The sequence below is a fragment of the Anastrepha ludens genome, chromosome 2, assembly GCF_028408465.1.
Source record: "Anastrepha ludens isolate Willacy chromosome 2, idAnaLude1.1, whole genome shotgun sequence".
Taxonomy (NCBI): domain Eukaryota; kingdom Metazoa; phylum Arthropoda; class Insecta; order Diptera; family Tephritidae; genus Anastrepha; species Anastrepha ludens.
In genome coordinates this window covers 90,858,880-90,875,971 of record NC_071498.1, presented here as the reverse complement: position 1 = coordinate 90,875,971, position 17,092 = coordinate 90,858,880, and the positions used below count along the sequence as shown (strand labels likewise).

General features: G+C 34.4%; 1 protein-coding gene across 2 annotated transcripts in view; it reads left to right on the top strand.

Moving 5' to 3' along the window:
* The window catches only part of LOC128854734 (protein obstructor-E), a 69,564-nt gene that overhangs the window by 47,429 nt on the left and 5,043 nt on the right, over nucleotides 1–17,092 (top strand). The window contains exons 3-5 of one of the 2 annotated variants that reach the window (XM_054089059.1): nucleotides 950–1,138; nucleotides 1,220–1,430; nucleotides 1,911–2,839. In XM_054089059.1, the coding sequence (XP_053945034.1) occupies nucleotides 950–1,138; nucleotides 1,220–1,430; nucleotides 1,911–2,037 (527 nt within the window). In that variant the 3' untranslated portion in view covers nucleotides 2,038–2,839. Of the gene's footprint in view, nucleotides 1–949; nucleotides 1,139–1,219; nucleotides 1,431–1,910; nucleotides 2,840–17,092 lie in introns of those variants that run through there. The other variant, XM_054089060.1, reaches the window with a different exon arrangement.

Genomic DNA, 17,092 nt, shown 5'->3' with positions numbered 1-17,092 from the left:
AGTATTTGAAATCGTCCCTTCTGCAGCAGAATATAGAATTAGAACACATAAACTGTGTGAGCTCTTCAGAAAACTACATTTTCAAGTAATGTTTTATATTTAGGTTTAGTCGATATATGAAAAGAAAATAAAAAAAAAATAATCTTGCACAAGAAGAAAAAAAATAAATACATGTCTACCTTATGAAAAAAAAACGCTCAAATAAATGGCGGTTTGCTATAACGGATCCGAAAACTGACTAGTGACTTAAAGTGACTATCGATCCGAAAAATGACTATCGCCTAAAGTGACTATTCAGTTCAATCTGCTATAAGGAAGTTGAAGTTTAACCTTAACATTTTTCCCAGCAAATTCGAACCAATTAGTACCAATCTAGTCACTTAGGCCGAATAATTTTATGGTTTTTAGCATCCTATTTCCATATTCTGCTACCGGTGTGAGGATCAGAAAACTTTAGTAAAGAAAGGCATCTAATATATACTTTCCGAAACGAAAAGATTTTGTATTCGCTTTTCCCACTATTACTCTGCCAGTATATTTGTTGATATATGCTAAATCCTAAAATATGTAGTCCCAGTTCTCTATAACACCACCATTGAGGCATAGAAGTTTTGTCAGTATTTTTTTGAATGTGAGTCAAAATATTCAGCCAATTACAATTTGGGACTTATTGAAAGTATTTACGTCGTCTTCCGTGTAAAAGATGAGTGGATGTAGTATACGATCAAAGTGTGGAACTTAGTTATAGCAGAAATCATAAAGTGTAGTTACTTGGCAAAGCACGGAAAAGTGGTGAAACTAAGAAGGCAAAAATTATAAGTGCTCACATTTTCATACAGAAAATCAATGTTACAACAAATCAGAAAACAATTAGAAATTATTTTTATTCAGATTTCAAAAACATCACCCCCACATTTATTAACATAATATTTCAAATTATTTTCTGCAGAACCTCCAATTTCTACACCACACTGTTCTCGCCTCTACGGCATCTTCCCCGATGAGAACAAATGCGATGTCTTCTGGAACTGTTGGAACGGTGAACCATCCAGATACCAATGCTCGCCCGGTCTTGCTTACGATCGTGATGCTCGTGTGTGCATGTGGGCCGATCAGGTGCCAGAGTGCAAAAACGAAGGTACAGCATACACTCATGAATTCTCCTTATTTCTATTTATTAATTCGCGCCATTTGTTTTTTTTTTTTTTCATTGCATTAGAAGTCGCCAATGGTTTCAGCTGTCCTGCCGCCGGTGAACTTGCCAACGCTGGTTCCTTCTCGAGACACGCTCACCCTGAAGACTGCCGCAAATACTACATCTGCTTGGAGGGTGTTGCCCGTGAATATGGTTGCCCAATTGGCACAGTCTTCAAGATTGGCGATTCTGATGGTACTGGCAACTGCGAAGATCCAGAAGATGTTCCCGGATGGTGAGTACATTTTTTGGCGTCCACTAGCTATTTTTCTCGTTATTTATCTCTTTCTTGCATGCATTTTTACGTTAACATTAGTTAGTAGCTTTTCATTTATTAACTGCGGTTGGTGGTAGCTAACTCGAGCTTAAGTTATAGCTTTCATTAGCTTGTGTTTTCATTCGCTTTTGTTTCTATAAGCTAAGGATATTTCTGATCTAATACACATTTCTGCACCTCATTCTGCCACGCATTTTATTGCTTCATTAATCACACTTGCTCTCCCCGCTCTATCTCTCTCTCTCTCTCTCTCTCTGCCTAAGCACTCTCTCTCCCCCAAAACTGCATTCAAACCATTTTAGCTATTACATTTTTATACTCTTAAAACTTTGTAAAAATCAGCTTCCCTACATACGACATATTTTTTTAAGTTTTCTAAGTGAGCCATCCTTTAACCCTTTTTACCTTTTCTACCATCTCCACATTATACAATTACAGCGAAGACTACTATGGTGATTTGGACTTGAAGAGCATCCGTAAAAGTGAACTCTTAGCCGGATTAAATAGCGAAGGTCGCACTAAGAACGCATCAAAAGCCAAAGCAGCCGCTGCTTCTTCCTCATAAGCTCTAAAATAAATTTCTAACACGCCCACACACACCTTCCACAATTTCTGTGAACCTCTGACTTTCACGCTCCATCTATTTCTCTCTCCCCCTCTTTATCTTCTCACACATACATTCCCTGTACTCAACTTATTCTCCACAAATCATTACTTTTACAATATGAGCCCTTTTCACAAACCTAATCGTCAGAATTTCGATAAGTCAAACCCACGACTGCTCCTAACTTAGAGGTTCCCCCTACTCATTGAATTGTTCTCTTACAAATAAGCGGCATTTCTCTTTAGAAGAGAAATTTCTACGATTCTCACAAACCACTTCGCTAATTCTAAGGATTTCCAACCTAAAAACGCGTCTATACAATTTATTAATTTTATTTATATGATAACTCTATTTTCGGCTTAAATTTAAGTCTCGAAATCCCCCCAATAAATAATACTCATCATCTTCTTACAAAATACACAAAGTCATGAAAGCGAAGAAGAGGAAGATACATTTGAGAATAGTTTCACACTCATTGAGAGCGTTAACAAACTGAGCTTTTAAAGAGAACAACAATTTGGAGAAGTGAAATTCGCGAGTAAGTTATACAAATATATATAAAGAAAGCATTGACGCAGCAGAAAAGAAATGGCACAAGAAATGGAGTGAAGAATGAAAAAAAGGAGGAGAAAATAATAAAGTTGAGAAAAATCTGAAATTGTCGCGTAAATTTTAGAGATTTTGTACGTTTAAGTGATTATTGATTGTAAGTTTATAATTTTATTTTATAAAGAGAAAATGAAAAAGAATGAAAAATATAAAATACTTAAAAAAATTTAAAAACAATAGTTTTTTGAATATTTCTGAAAAAGGATATTGATAAAAATTGAATAAAAAAAGGGTAAGAAGATGCGAAATTTCGGCAAGTCAATCTTAAAAAGACTTTGCAAGTAATGATCAACACAAGTTTTTATGTTGACTCGAAAATTAACAAGAAAATTTGAAATATACATATGTACATAAAATTTTCTTTCAGTCTGTAAATAAAATAAAAAGGGATTGTAAAAATAGAACAATAAGCAATAAGACTGTAATTCACAGTCATATACTCGTATATATGTATATTTAGTTAGCTGCAAAAGCCTTTCCCAGCTCCGTATGAATAATTTCTAACCTTTCGTGAGCGATCTTTACTCCTTTCTGTACATACAAACTACCACCACCATACAGCCATATTTGAACGTCATGCCCCTACCAACAAAAAAAGAATCATATATCTTCCCTCAGATAAACATATACACATCAACATATATACATATATAATGCGTCTGATTACTACTTTTCCTAGTCCCACCTCTTTTGAAATCATTTTATGGTATCTAACAGTTTCTAAATATTGTTGCAGTTTCATCTCTTTCAATATAAAATGTCTAAATTCAACATATATACATTTGTACATATGTAATGTAAAATGTTGGTAGCGCAATAATAACTACCATCACATTTCCCTTAATAAAAAGGTTAACTGTCAATGTGTGCATATATAATCGACTTTTGTGTATGTGTGTGTATGTTCTTTGTATTCTGTGTAAAAATTTGTTGGGTTCCTTCGCGGCAATTTTCTTTCTTCTGACTAACAACCTGTTGTAAAAATTTAATGTAACTAAAATCGAGATAGTTGGATTTTGTAATATGGTAAAATATAAAAAAATATTTAAAAAAGTTATAAAGTTACTTACAATAACAATAATTGTGAGTCATTGTTTACATCTTTTGTTTTTTGTCTTTTGATAAACTAATCGTAAATGTGTTTTTTTTTGTGGTGGACAATTTAGAATTTTAACTACAACTGATTGGCCAGTTCAAATCGGCCAAGTTGAGTAAATTTGTTATCAGTGGGAATTAAAATTAATTATTTCATTATTTAAAACACAGTCAGCTTAACCAAGTGAGGTTCGTACACTAGAGCTCGAGATAACCGGGTATCGAGCAGAGCGAGTAGCTCTACATTCGCTTAAATTTTGTTCATTGCTCAACTACACAAATGTTTGTGCGAAATTTTTGAGGTTTTGAAAAATTTGAGTGTAGTGAAATAATATAAAATATACCAGATAGCAATGAGATTCCCTATCAGTACGCAGACTTGGCAGTTACGTGTTTTTTTTTTTTTTTTTTTTCAATCAAAAAAAATAAAAAAAACGCACATAAAGGAAATATCAAACTTGTACTATTATACTAGGAATTTGAGCAGCTAAACAAAAATTGTGAATTCTATTTGTCAGCATTTCTTTAGCTTCCACTTTGTATGAATAATTTGTAAGACTTAAAGAGAGAGCTGACAAAAGCGTTAAAATAATCACAACAAGCATCGCTCAAATTACTCAAAGAGGTTGCTATACGCGAGTTCAAGTTGGAAGATTTTGAAAAAGTAAGCATCGAACAGATGTGCAGACACTCGTTGCTCATACGCCCGAGCTGCTAAATATGAGACTAAAATCGGCAGTTCGGCAGAAAATATTAAGATGTCAATTTTTAATAACGAAGCAAGTTGAAACGCCTAATAATAGGGTTTTCGGCCATTTTAAAATTGCTTTAGAGTTGCCAGGATAGTTTTCGTGCCACAAATCTTCGCTGTTATCAAACGTTAGGGATAATGCTCTTGGTTTAAAGTAACCTGAAGGTATAAATGGGTTGGCTGCTCCTAGCACTCGTTCGTTTTCAAATTCCCTCAGTCTATTCTCCCTTAACTAATTGCATTAGCAATCAATTTAAATAACGGAATTACATATATTTTCAGCCATTGGTTGGGTCATCCATTTTTAAATAGCACTTTGATTGTGAAATATCAGCAGAATTCACACACAACTTTCCAGCAACTCTCAATACAATTTAAATCAGACCACTTCAGAATTTTAGTGCTTCGACTTCGTAAGAAGTACCGATTATAAAGGATCGTGTGTGGTCTTGATCTGTACTTGCTGAAAGATTGTTTCTTGCAAAAGGATTTTCACGCCACTAATGGCAACAAGAAATTATAAAGAGTTGTAGCAATGCGAGGGTCGGAGTATATATGTAGTTATGTCAAGACATAGCCCCAAGCGGTAATCATCTATTCACCTTCCTAGTCACCTCATTTTTGCACGCAGCACAAATGGAAACTCCGATCGTAAAAGCAACGCATGCGTTCTCTTGGATTGTGCAAACCGTAAAACGCACCAATCTACCAAAGATTGATTGCCACCTCCAGTGGCGGTGCAGTCTATACAATCCTTTGCAGTTTTTTACGAATAGGTACAAATGTTTAGTTGCCACAGAGTAGCTTCTGGGGTTGTTTTTTAACAAAATTTCGCGAGCTTTCTTTAAGAAATATATTGAAGTACCGCAATCTGCTGTTAGATAATGGTTAATTATCATTTCAACATTAGCAAGACTTGCCAAATGTGCCTGTGTCTACCGATTCTCCAACCATGTTTCTAAAATTTTTGGTAAACGCTCTTCTGATTCTTTAACGACAACTGGTTGCACGTAAATTCGAAATAAAATTCAAGGGTTACTGAAGATTTTTCTATTAACAATGGTCTTAAACTGTAGCTGTACAATTCCCTGAATTATTTCAGTTTTTTTTTTTCTAGTATAAGAAATGAATAAATAAATATGTAATTCTGGTTCTTCAAAGTTGTGTGATTCTGAATTAAATGTTTATTTACTTTCTATTTTCTCTTATATGTCAATAAAAGTGTTTCAATAAATTCCAAATTAATTTTTCGATGAGTTAATGCTTTGAAAAGTCCTCTTTAGTTCAGACCTCGACTAAAATGTTCGGTTGGATATAGTATTGAATTTGAATTTGAAGAGGTCGAGCTAAGGAGCACCAGGAGATTTGGTGGCTCCTAAAACACTCAGGCTAAAAAGCCCATTGTATTTAAAGCTCTGGAAAGGGGGTAGATAGTTAAGGAGGGAGGGAGAAAAGTATCAGAGAAAGAGATAGGAAAGAATAGAGACAGAGATAGAGATAGTTAGTCCTGTGAGAATTTTCCAGATTCTTTGGCGAATCTGTAAATATCCTCCAGTTTTAGAGAACGAATATTACTCATTCCCATGCCATCGGAACCCAATACCCGTAGTCGCGCTCTAGCAAAGGCAGGACACTCACAGAGAAAGTGCTCAGTGCTATCCGCCTCCTCCAAGCAGGACAGGCATACCGGGTCCTCGATGATTCCAATGGTGGTCATATGCTGACCCCATAGGTTGTGTCCTGTAATGATGCCGACCATCAACCGAATGTCTTTCCTTCTAAGTTTTATAGAAAGTTTGACAGTTTTCTGTTCGGACTTGTCACAAAACACTTTGCAGTTCTGCAGCGTTCTAGACCGGGCCATCGCTCTTTATGTAGATTGCCTACATAATCGTTGATCCAATTCTTGATTCCTGCGGAACTGATTCCGATTATTGGCTCTGGCCCCTGTGGGGGCACCGCTGATCCACGGTTGGCCAAATCGTCGGCAATTTCGTTTCCTTGAACACCGGAGTGTCCCGGAACCCATATAAGTACAAGCCTGTTTTGTCTTGCGACAGAATTAAGCTTCTTCTTACATTCTTGAACAATCTTCGAGGTTTGCTTCGCGTTCTCCAGGGCCTTCAATGCAGCCTGACTGTCACTGAAGACTCCAATCTGTTGGATATAGTATAGTATAGTATTTGTTTATGCAATACACGAACTGTTCGTAACAATTATATATGCCAGTTAAATTTATATATAAACTTACGCCTTATCTCTTATACGGTAACTTAAAAAAATAAGTTTTACAGCCAGCGCCAAATATTAGGAAAGCAACGAAAAATTTATAAAAAATCTACGCAATTATTTAGAAATTTCAAATTGCACTTCATTGCACTAAAATTTAATAAGCCGTAAAACTGCATACCCAAAACTGTTCTAGAACTTCTAAAAATAGTCGGCTTGCGATGAAAAATTTATAGAACTGTTTTGAGTTTTGCACAAAGTATGGGTCTTGGGTATATGTGGTTTTTGCTAGACAATGAATTATGCTTATGAAAATAATAATGAGCATTCAAAGAAAAACAAGAAAATTATTAAAATATGGTCAAAGTATTGAATTACTATTGTTTCGTGCGGTGTGTATGCCAAAAAACATATATGTATGTTGAAAAATTCATTATAATTGCTTGCAAATATAAAACATTTTTTTCACAATCACAGATTTAGAACCATAAAAGTTTTACTGAATACAAAAAAAAAATCGGTTAATTATTATTTGCTCTTTGGATTTGATCTAATGATAAATTTTCGCTTGAAACTTTCAAACGTATGATTCCAAGACCCTATTCCATTAACACAATAAACCTGAAAAAAATTGATAATCGATAAAAAGTCGTTTAATAGCGCATTTCTAATATAGTCGATTATTGGATTTCGACATATTACAAGAAGAATGGAAACATAAATTGCTGATACAAATGATTCATCGATAAAAATTAATTTTGTAGGGCAATTTTTAATATTTTCGAGCGCCGATAATAAAAATAAGAACTCGACAAAAAATTGGAATTATCGATTTCGATAGATAATAAATCGATAAAGATTTGAAATTCGATAAAACAAATGAAAATCGATACAAATTTATAATCGATTAGAAAGTCGTTTTACATGGTAATATTTGATTTATTCGCATTGCGGATAAATGATGTACATCGGATATAAACATGGTGTATCGATAAAAGTTTGTACCGGATTAGGAAGATATTTTGTATTCACAAAACATTTATTTATTTATTTGTAATTGGCGCACACACTCTGTTTGGGTGTTTGGCCGAGCTCCTCGTCCTATTTGTGGTGTGCATCTTGATGTTGTTCCACAAATGGAGGGACCTACAGTTTCAAGCCGACTCCGAACGGCAGATATTTTTATGAGGAGCTTTTTCATGGCAGAAATACACTGGGAGGTTTGCCATGGCCTGCCGAGGGGCGACCGCTATTAGAAAAAACGTTTTCTTAATTTTTGATCTTACACTGATATTCGAGCCGACGTTCTCTCTGTGAATTCCGAATGGTAGTCACGCACTAACCCATTCGGCTACGGCAGCCGTACACAAAACATTAATAAATACAAATTTAGAATCGATTTAAAAGTCGTTTGGTGTGGTAATGTTTAACGTGATCGAATTGCGAGTAAACGACAAAATCGATAATAAAAATAATAAATCGGTAAAAATATGTGGTAATGAAAAAATCAGTTTGGTAACGACTCTTTTACTTCCATTTCTATATACTAAAAAGTATTTCAAAAACTATTTGCTCGTACTATATCATATTCCGTGGAGTGCGCCCAAAGCACCTCGACTATCATAGCAATGTGTCGCAGCGCAAATTGCAGTGTGTAATCCAAACAAATTTATGCGGCATGGCTAACAGGGTTTGTGAGCACATATTTTATAGCAGTAAAACCACTCTAACTTTACCTTTATCTGCTTATAAGAAAAAACCTTTTATTTGTAAGGCCTGTAGGTTAGTTTGCACTTCAGCAAAATAATTGCAATTACCCTGCATTAGCTAAATAAATATTTGTTATTTTGTCAAAAAGAAAAAGTAAAAAATGAAAGTAACACTAAAATCTGATTGCACTTTTACTTGCTGCTTAAGTTAATAGAAAGTTAATGTTGACGCAATAAAAAGTCATGAGGCGTGAAAACCACAGGCGGCGACAACATGCATAGCGCATAGTACGATAAAATATAATAAACAACAACACAAAGAAAAATAAAAGCATCTCAAGCAAATAACAGTATGCGCGTATGCCTATGTGAGTGTGGCTGTGTGTGGTAAAGACGAAAAACGTATTGCACCAAGCATAAAGCTCAAAAGCAAAGCAAAATACAAATAACACAAATACCAACACAACGCAACGCAACACAAAACACAAATATTAGCGCACACACGCACAAATAGCAGCTGCAAAGCTATAAGGCAAAGGACTGCGAACGAGGTTAAAAAGTGTTTATGTTTAGTCACAATTAAAAGTTAAATTCCCTTTGTGTGTTCGTACACAAATAGCTAGTGCAAATGAGTGAATGAGAGAGAAAGATAGAGATATAGAGACAGTGGTGTGCGAGTGAGAGTGAAGGAAGGCAAGAGAGGGGTTTGACGAATGAAAAGCAGGAAAGTGTAACCACATTTTGCTATTTGCAATGCATTTGTTGTTGGTCTGTTGTCGGTTGCCTTCGACGGTTGGGTTGGTGGTTTGCCAGTTGGTTGGTTTACTGGTTGGTCGACTGGTTGCCTGGTTACTTTGGCAGCACTGGAGATTGCGTTGTGTCGACAGGATTAATAGTAGATTTGCATACGCAAAAAATGGCACAATACACTTGCACTCTCGTCCGTGTGTGTGAAAAGTAATGTTTCGATATACATAAATACACATGTGTATGTGTGCGTATGGGTGCACTCAAAGCGCTAGAAAAAACGGAAGTATGTAGTAAACAAAGAAGAATGGTGCGTGAATAAACGCAGACAAAGTGTAATTACACGCAGTTTCTTTTCGCTAACATAATTTACCAAAGAGTAAAGAGAAGGTGTTTTTTCTAGTTGTATTTATAAATGGGTGGAAGAAAGGTGGAAATGGACGGAAAAGTTGTGCGAAATTACGAGCAGCATGCAAAAAGTAAAAAGCAATGAAAAGCACAAGAAATAATTAGAAGTGTCAAAAAACTTATACAAATGTAAAAATATAAGCAAAAAATATGTAAAGTAACCGCAAAGTATAAAATCCACCAACCACTCTTGACTCTAATTAATTTTAATGATGCTAGCAATGTTGGCACAATAGCAATAGGAATAGCAGCCAGAATTATACAATAACAACAAAATATAAAGATCACCAAAAGAACATTTATTTGAAAGATGCTGCGGTAAAATTTTGAAACGTTCAGTTGAATGGAAAATGCTCCTAGAACTATAATTACGTAGTAATTGCCTAACTAGCAATTATTGAAACGCGTAAACTTTTTGGGTATGCGAGTGTGTGAGAGGCCAGTTTTTAGTGGGTGAATAATAGCAAAAATAGAAATATTTTTTAAATAATCCCTAAAATCGAGTATCACGAAAACGGTTACTCTGAGTGTCAACTCATAACCTCACTCATTAATATCCTTAAGGGGTTAGAGGTAGTCAGAGGTTCGAAAAAGTGTTGCTTTTCAATAAGTTTTTGTTTTTTTGCTAGTCAGTTGTTTTATTTTATAGAAATAAAAACATACCATTAATACATAATTTTTCGATTTGACTTAAGCAAAATTTCAAAAAAAAAAAATGTATAATTGTAAAAGTTATCGCTGTTTGTGTGGAGCCTATTTCTACAGAAGTTCCTTGAGGTGATCATAACAAGCCCTTGGAGATTCATTCATGTTTTTCAAAAGCATTATAAATTTTATTAAAATATACCAAGCCGTTTTTAAATTATAGTGATCACCAGTTCAGAAAACATAGTTTTGAGAAAAACGCATTTAAATGCTAACTACTTGCTCTCGAACGCTCCGGAGCGCCTGAACGCCCTTTGTTAATTGTTGAATAACTCGAAAAGTATTTATCGGATTAGCTTCAAATTTTCACACAATATTTTAAAGATATTATACTTTAAGAAAATGCAAAAAAATATATTTTTTTTTTTAATTCTGACTTTCCCTAACCCCTTAAATATTTACAACAACATTCCCAGTACACTCTACATTTGAGAGAGATACAGAAAATTTTATAAATATACTTCATGAATTAAAAAATAAGCTCTTACTGTGGTTGGGCGTGAAATTTATCCAAGTTGAAAGTTTCGCGGATATTTGGTGAGATATATTTATGCAAAAGCAGCCAATAACAGTACTTCCACTGTTTTCAGAGCACCTCAAATACCTTTATTTGTACATTTTTTTGATTTTTTTATAAGCGGATGCATTACTTGCAACAATTTAAGTTGAAAAGAATTCCAACAATATTGCCTGAAAAGCACTGTAGTCATAAAATAAATAATAAATAGGTTTTAAATAAAATTGTTTATTTAAACCAGAAATAATTTCATTAGTAACAAAAGATGGATTACACTTAAGCGTGTAAATATCTGAGAAACATGAAAAAAGATCAATGAAAAAGCAGAAAAAAATGTGGTTGGTAGAATTTCATACATTTCTGAACCTCGTACAACTGCTTCATTCAACCGAAATCAGTTGCAATATATTTTTTATTTTCTATTTTGTATCGTTTCATTTTTGTATCCAGCAGTTGGACGTTTCATTTTATTCAAGGCGAATCCTTGCAGGTGATAGCAGTAGTACAACTGTATGTGTGTATACTGCAGTTTGATGTTTGACTTGAATTTTCCAAATACTTTCGAGCGGTTCATATGCAATAGTCTCTCTTTGTACCTTACGAAACTACTCATGACGCCAAATTTAGTTATGCGCTTTTTACGTAAACCGGTTATATCAACTTAAGTAGGATATTTTGTGTAATTCGCTAAATTTTCTAGTGTTCTCTTACTGGTGGGAAGTAAAAAGAATATAGATAATCTAAACGGTATAAGCGGAAAGTTATGTTAAATTAAAAAATGGAGTATGTCAGTGCACGTTTCATGCAAGAGGCATAATCCATATATGGTAATATAAACATATATTCAGCTGATACAGTGTGTCTACTCTCTAATAAAGTATAAGTTACGGTTACTTACCTGCTGTTTGCAAGAGTAGAATCAGAAAGCTCTTCAAGGTTTCTTTGTTTTGCTTACTTATTACATGTGCATTGTGTGTAGGTCCTCCTTTCGTTTTTAAAACTTTATCACATTTTTCATATTGAGCTGTTTAACTCTTATCGCTACTAAAAAGTATGACCAAAAGGTAGAGAGAAGAATGCTGCTGCCTTTATTTGGTGCTGAAAAAAACCATAAATGGTAAGATCAGAACTTAATGCTGTTATTTAAGTGCATGCATGAAGTTGCTGACTGTTCACTCTTCTTAGTTGATACAGCACGAATAGTGTAAAACAAAACTGTAAACACAAACCACTTTTGTATGTTGATTTTTTGCTATGAAAGGGGATTTTTCTATCTACATACATTCAATCCCGATATTGTTCGTTAATAATCGCAGAATCATTCTAGCTTAAAAATTGTATTTTTTTTTTTACTTTTTTTGGAATTCAAATAAGTTTAAACAAAATACCCAATATAGACTTCTAAGGCATCACTGGGAAAGTATTTTTCCTTTTTTCAATTTCGAGAAAATTAACTCATTAATTCAAAAAAAAATTTCATTCTTTTAATTCCGTTGATAAAATTTGCCTTTTAATCATAAAATCTTTTATCATGTGAGGCGCTTTTTTGGAAAAAATATTTTTTAACCACAGTTTTAGTTATCGAGCACTCGACTTTTAGAGTTATTTTCGGTCCAACATATGCAACTCTTAATATTCTTCCTAAATATTAGTTTGGGGAAAAGAAAAATCCATAATTTTTGTGCAAAATTTTTGCGCAAATGGTTTAAACATATTTTATCGTACATCTTTAGCTCCTGAGTGATGCGACGATTACTAACATACCGGGCAATTGCGATTATTTCTGTTATTTTATCGACATTACCGACATTCTCTTTAACATCAAAAATGCCTGAGCCAACTACCGGATTTTTTATGGCGAAAGTCTTAAAATATAAGCGATTTATAATACCGATGCGAAAATCACAATTTATTTTGGTATATTTTGAATGTTCGTTATTTTTTTCACGTACATTCGACTTTCGATTATTATTTTTTTAATTATGTTGGTGCACTCGTCTCAAAGAAAAATCACGTCTGCTTTTCCTAAAGCTAACTTCAACTAGAAAGGTGAAAATAAAGCTTAAGATATTTTTATAAAATCTGTTAAGCCAAAACTTAGATGGCTCTGGAACATTTGCCTTAGTTAGGATGGAAACTTTCACATAATCACGAATCCTTAACAAAGCAAATAACTAGAGAAGACCAGAAATTTCAAAGTCAGAGAAAAACATCCAGCTTCTAACCCAAGGCCTTGCGCCTGCTATAGTTGAGTATGTCTGTGTGTGACTATTACCCGGTTAATTCTGGATGATATGTTGAGATCAAATGATACTAGGCAAAGTTTTATCTAACAGCGGTGGCACCTCGACAGTCAACGACAGAGCATTTCTGTATTAAGAAAGCTTCTCTTACTTGTAAAAGACATTTGAAGGCACATAATTGACTGGAATACCCACTGTCTATTCGCCACTTGTTACGATATCATAACTGTGCGTTAAACCACCGCTGCTGAATTTCTCACTATTTCTTTACACCTATCGATCCGAGTACTTTTTGGCGAATTGTCAAATTATGCAATATCCCACCATCTTCTTTACGACCAAATATGTATGCAATATTGAATGTATGCTGGTGCCACTATTGCTCAAGGAAGCCTCTTTATCGCGATAATTCAACTATTTTTGGATGGACTTGACGAAATCCAACCTGCAAGGATCGACAGTGGCTAAGTGTGGGGTTTCAACGCCACTAGTCGCACTAAGTTGATCAATGCACTCCTGTTTCGATAGTCTACGTTGGATATCCTAATAAAACATCGCACAAAAATGTACACGAGTTAATTGCATCTCTTGGGTGAGATTAATTTGAATGAAAGAACAAATAAGCCCGTAAGTGAAAACTTTATATAGAAGTTTATGTTAAAAAATGCCAAGCTTTTCGATAAAATGATGGAAAAATAGCTCATCATACGTATTTTTGCAAAGGTAACCCTGTTACAAGGCAATCCTCGCATTTGTTAGATATCTCCAGAATGCACAGCAAACAATGTATGAATGTAACGAATGTATGTGCTGGTATTTTATTATATATGTGCAGTATATTTATAATATATACATATTTATGTGTAAATAAATCCAAAAAAGCTTCCCCCAAATCAGCACTAAACTCGCAAACAGCATCTCCCAAAAGCGTGGTTGCTTTGAATTCTATGTTCTTTGCGCGCCTTACAAGGCACTGTTACGTCCACTCTGACAGCTAATATTATATCTTCAACGTTAACTGTACACAGCTGGCAAGTAGATTTAGTGGTTAGAAGTGCCCACATCTTCACGTGAAGCCGCAAGCCCTTGAAGGACTTCAGATCCAATCTGCAAAGCTGCATGCGAGTAAGAGCATCAACTTGGAATTGGTTGCTGGGCATCTGTAGCAAAGAAACTGCTTTGATTCGTTTACTGTTAAGTTTTTGTTGATTTGTTATTACGTCTGCTGGTATTGTTTAGTTTTGCGCCGTGTGCTTTCTATTCTCTGTGTTAGCAACAAGATGTTCCCGCTTTGGCCAATTTAATTTAATTGAATTTTATTTAATAGCTTTTGCGCTTGACATTGCTTGCTTTGGCGATTTATGTTGCCCTGTGAGAAAATGTTGGGCAACACACAAAAAGGCTCAAGATCAATAAAAAAGTGTTTTTCAGATCCTACTAAAATGGGATTATATGAAATATAGAACCTTTTTCGAAATTTTATATATACAGCTGTCTTGAAGATGAACTAACGCACACCTTTTCTATATATAAATGTACATAAGTATTCGTAATTGAGTCATTCAAGTGAAATTGGGTACTGATTTTTTTATATTAAACTTTGTGCCAATTTGAATCTAGCGCAATTTTTTTCTGAGGTTTGCGTTCCGTTTCACGGTGCTGTGCCATTGGTCCTGCCCTCTTACGATTGGACGCCGCGAATGTCTCATATTTGAGTAATCCCATGTCAAGTGATCCAAGCATTTTGGACTTTCTCCCTAATTTTTCCGAAAATTTGCTGTTTTCTAAGTTTGAATACATACATATAATAGGAAATGAAAAAAAATAAAAAAAAAATCATAATTTTCCGATTTATTCAATGCTGAAACTTTTTGTTCAAAGATTATTAAAGTGTAATATCTTTTTTTTTTTGTTAAGATTTTTGTATTGTACATTTTCTATTATAAAATATAAAGGGTTTTCCAAGAAGAGGTGTTATTTTGATATTCAAAGAAAAATGCTATTTTTTAATATAAATGATCGGGTGTTTATTTCATTATAAAGAGGAAGATATGCCATTAATAGTGGAAAATAATATCAGGCAAATGACCACCACGATCATGCTTACAGGACAATATCCTTTTCATGAAATTTTCCGTAACCGAATTGCAAAGTGGCTGCTCTATGTCCTCGATAGCCTCACGAGTTCCATATTTGAGGTCGTGAATCGACACAGGGCTGTTGTCGTAGACCTTCTCTTTCATGTGGCCCCAAAGAAAAATGTCACAAGGTGTTAAGTCACAAGATCTCGGTGGCCAATTGTGATCAGCTCTTCGGGAGATAACACGGTCCGGAAATTTTTCATGTAAAAGATCAATGATTGCGTTGCTTGTATGGCACGTAGCGCCATCTTGTTGGAAATAAACGTTGTCCAGATCAATATCATCCAATTGCGACCATAAAAAATCGTAAATCATCTCTCGATAGCGCAATCCTATTCAAAATAACACTTGTTATTGGAAAACCCTTTACTTTTTGAAACAAAGTTTGCTTGAAAAAACTTTTCTTTCTGGGGAAAAATTAATTATTATTTTCTTTTTTTGAGACTTTTTCTTACTTTTTTCATTAAACCCGAGACTATGCTCAGCAATCCTTAATAGCTTCATACTTCAAATCCTTTGAAGGTTCGAGTTGTATTGAAATATGAAAAATATCGTAATATGTATACGAGTACGTATGCTACCCCTTCTCTAGATCCGTAAATCGCATTGATTTTTCACTGCCTCGGTACACTATTTGAATATAATCCGAAAAGTTATAAAAATCTCTGAGTTACTAATGAAAAACTATGAAAAAATCGGAGTGGTGTTATTTTACAAATTAAATTTTTCAAAACAAAGTTATATTAAAAATAAATTACAAAAATGTTAGAAATATTTTTATCAGATTGGCCGCAAGTTTAGAGTGATTAACGGTAGTTATGTTAAAAAACAGTGACATTTTGACAGACTAGCTTTAAAACGAAGGTAGTTATCTGCAAAAAAATGTACATATAGACAAATTTCCAAAAACCAAAAAATTTAAAATTAGTACAAAAATGTTTAAAAAAACACAGTAAAATTAAGCTTAGAGTGGTTTTCCGTTTGAAAATGTATTATGTAAAATTATTTGCAAATGAGCTCTCAGCATCCCCAAAGGTAATGTTCAAATACCGTTATCTCGAAAACTGTAACCAAGCTAGCATATCCTTTGTCCAAATTTGTACAGTGAATTTATAAAAAAAAAACAATTAAAAACGCTCCAAAGAATGAATTGTATGAAGTAGAGACTTCTAGAATAAAAAGTTTCTGAAAAACGCTATAACACGCATCAATCCTTGCCAAACAATTTCAATTTGCCTCATCATCAAATATCAAACTTAAGCAATAAAATTCGAAAAAGTAATGGCGTGGCCAAATTGACACAAGCGACTGATGCGTGTCAAAGTCGAGCTGGCATAGAAACCCGGCTTGACGCAAGGAACGTACAAAGTTTAAATACATACCCTTTTCTCCCTTAAAACTAATGAGGCGAGTGGAAGTTATAGCAGAAAGACTGCTGACACTCATGTACCGGGTTGGAATCTAAGTCAGTCAAGATTGGGAATCCACCACATGGGCGCATCAGAGAGTCATCCTACGGGGCATCTTTATTTCACGAGTACAAATAAATATGTATGTATTTGTATTTTTTCCTAACGAGCACTCACAATTGTTGCTATAGATGGCTAACTTAATATTTTCTTTTTATTCTCTTTTGTTTTTTCTCGTGTGTTGGCTTCTTGCTGTCCTTTGCGGTTTCTATTGCGTCCAGTTCAGTTGGGTTTGTTTTTTTGTTTTTGCTAGTGTTTTTATTTTTATTTTATTTTGCTCTCCATCTGCTTTGTGTCCTTCATCTCGTTGACTTACAAAAACGCAGCCAAACATATGCGCCACGTGTCCGGCGGCAACATCAAATAAACAAAAACAAAATATATAAAGGAAAA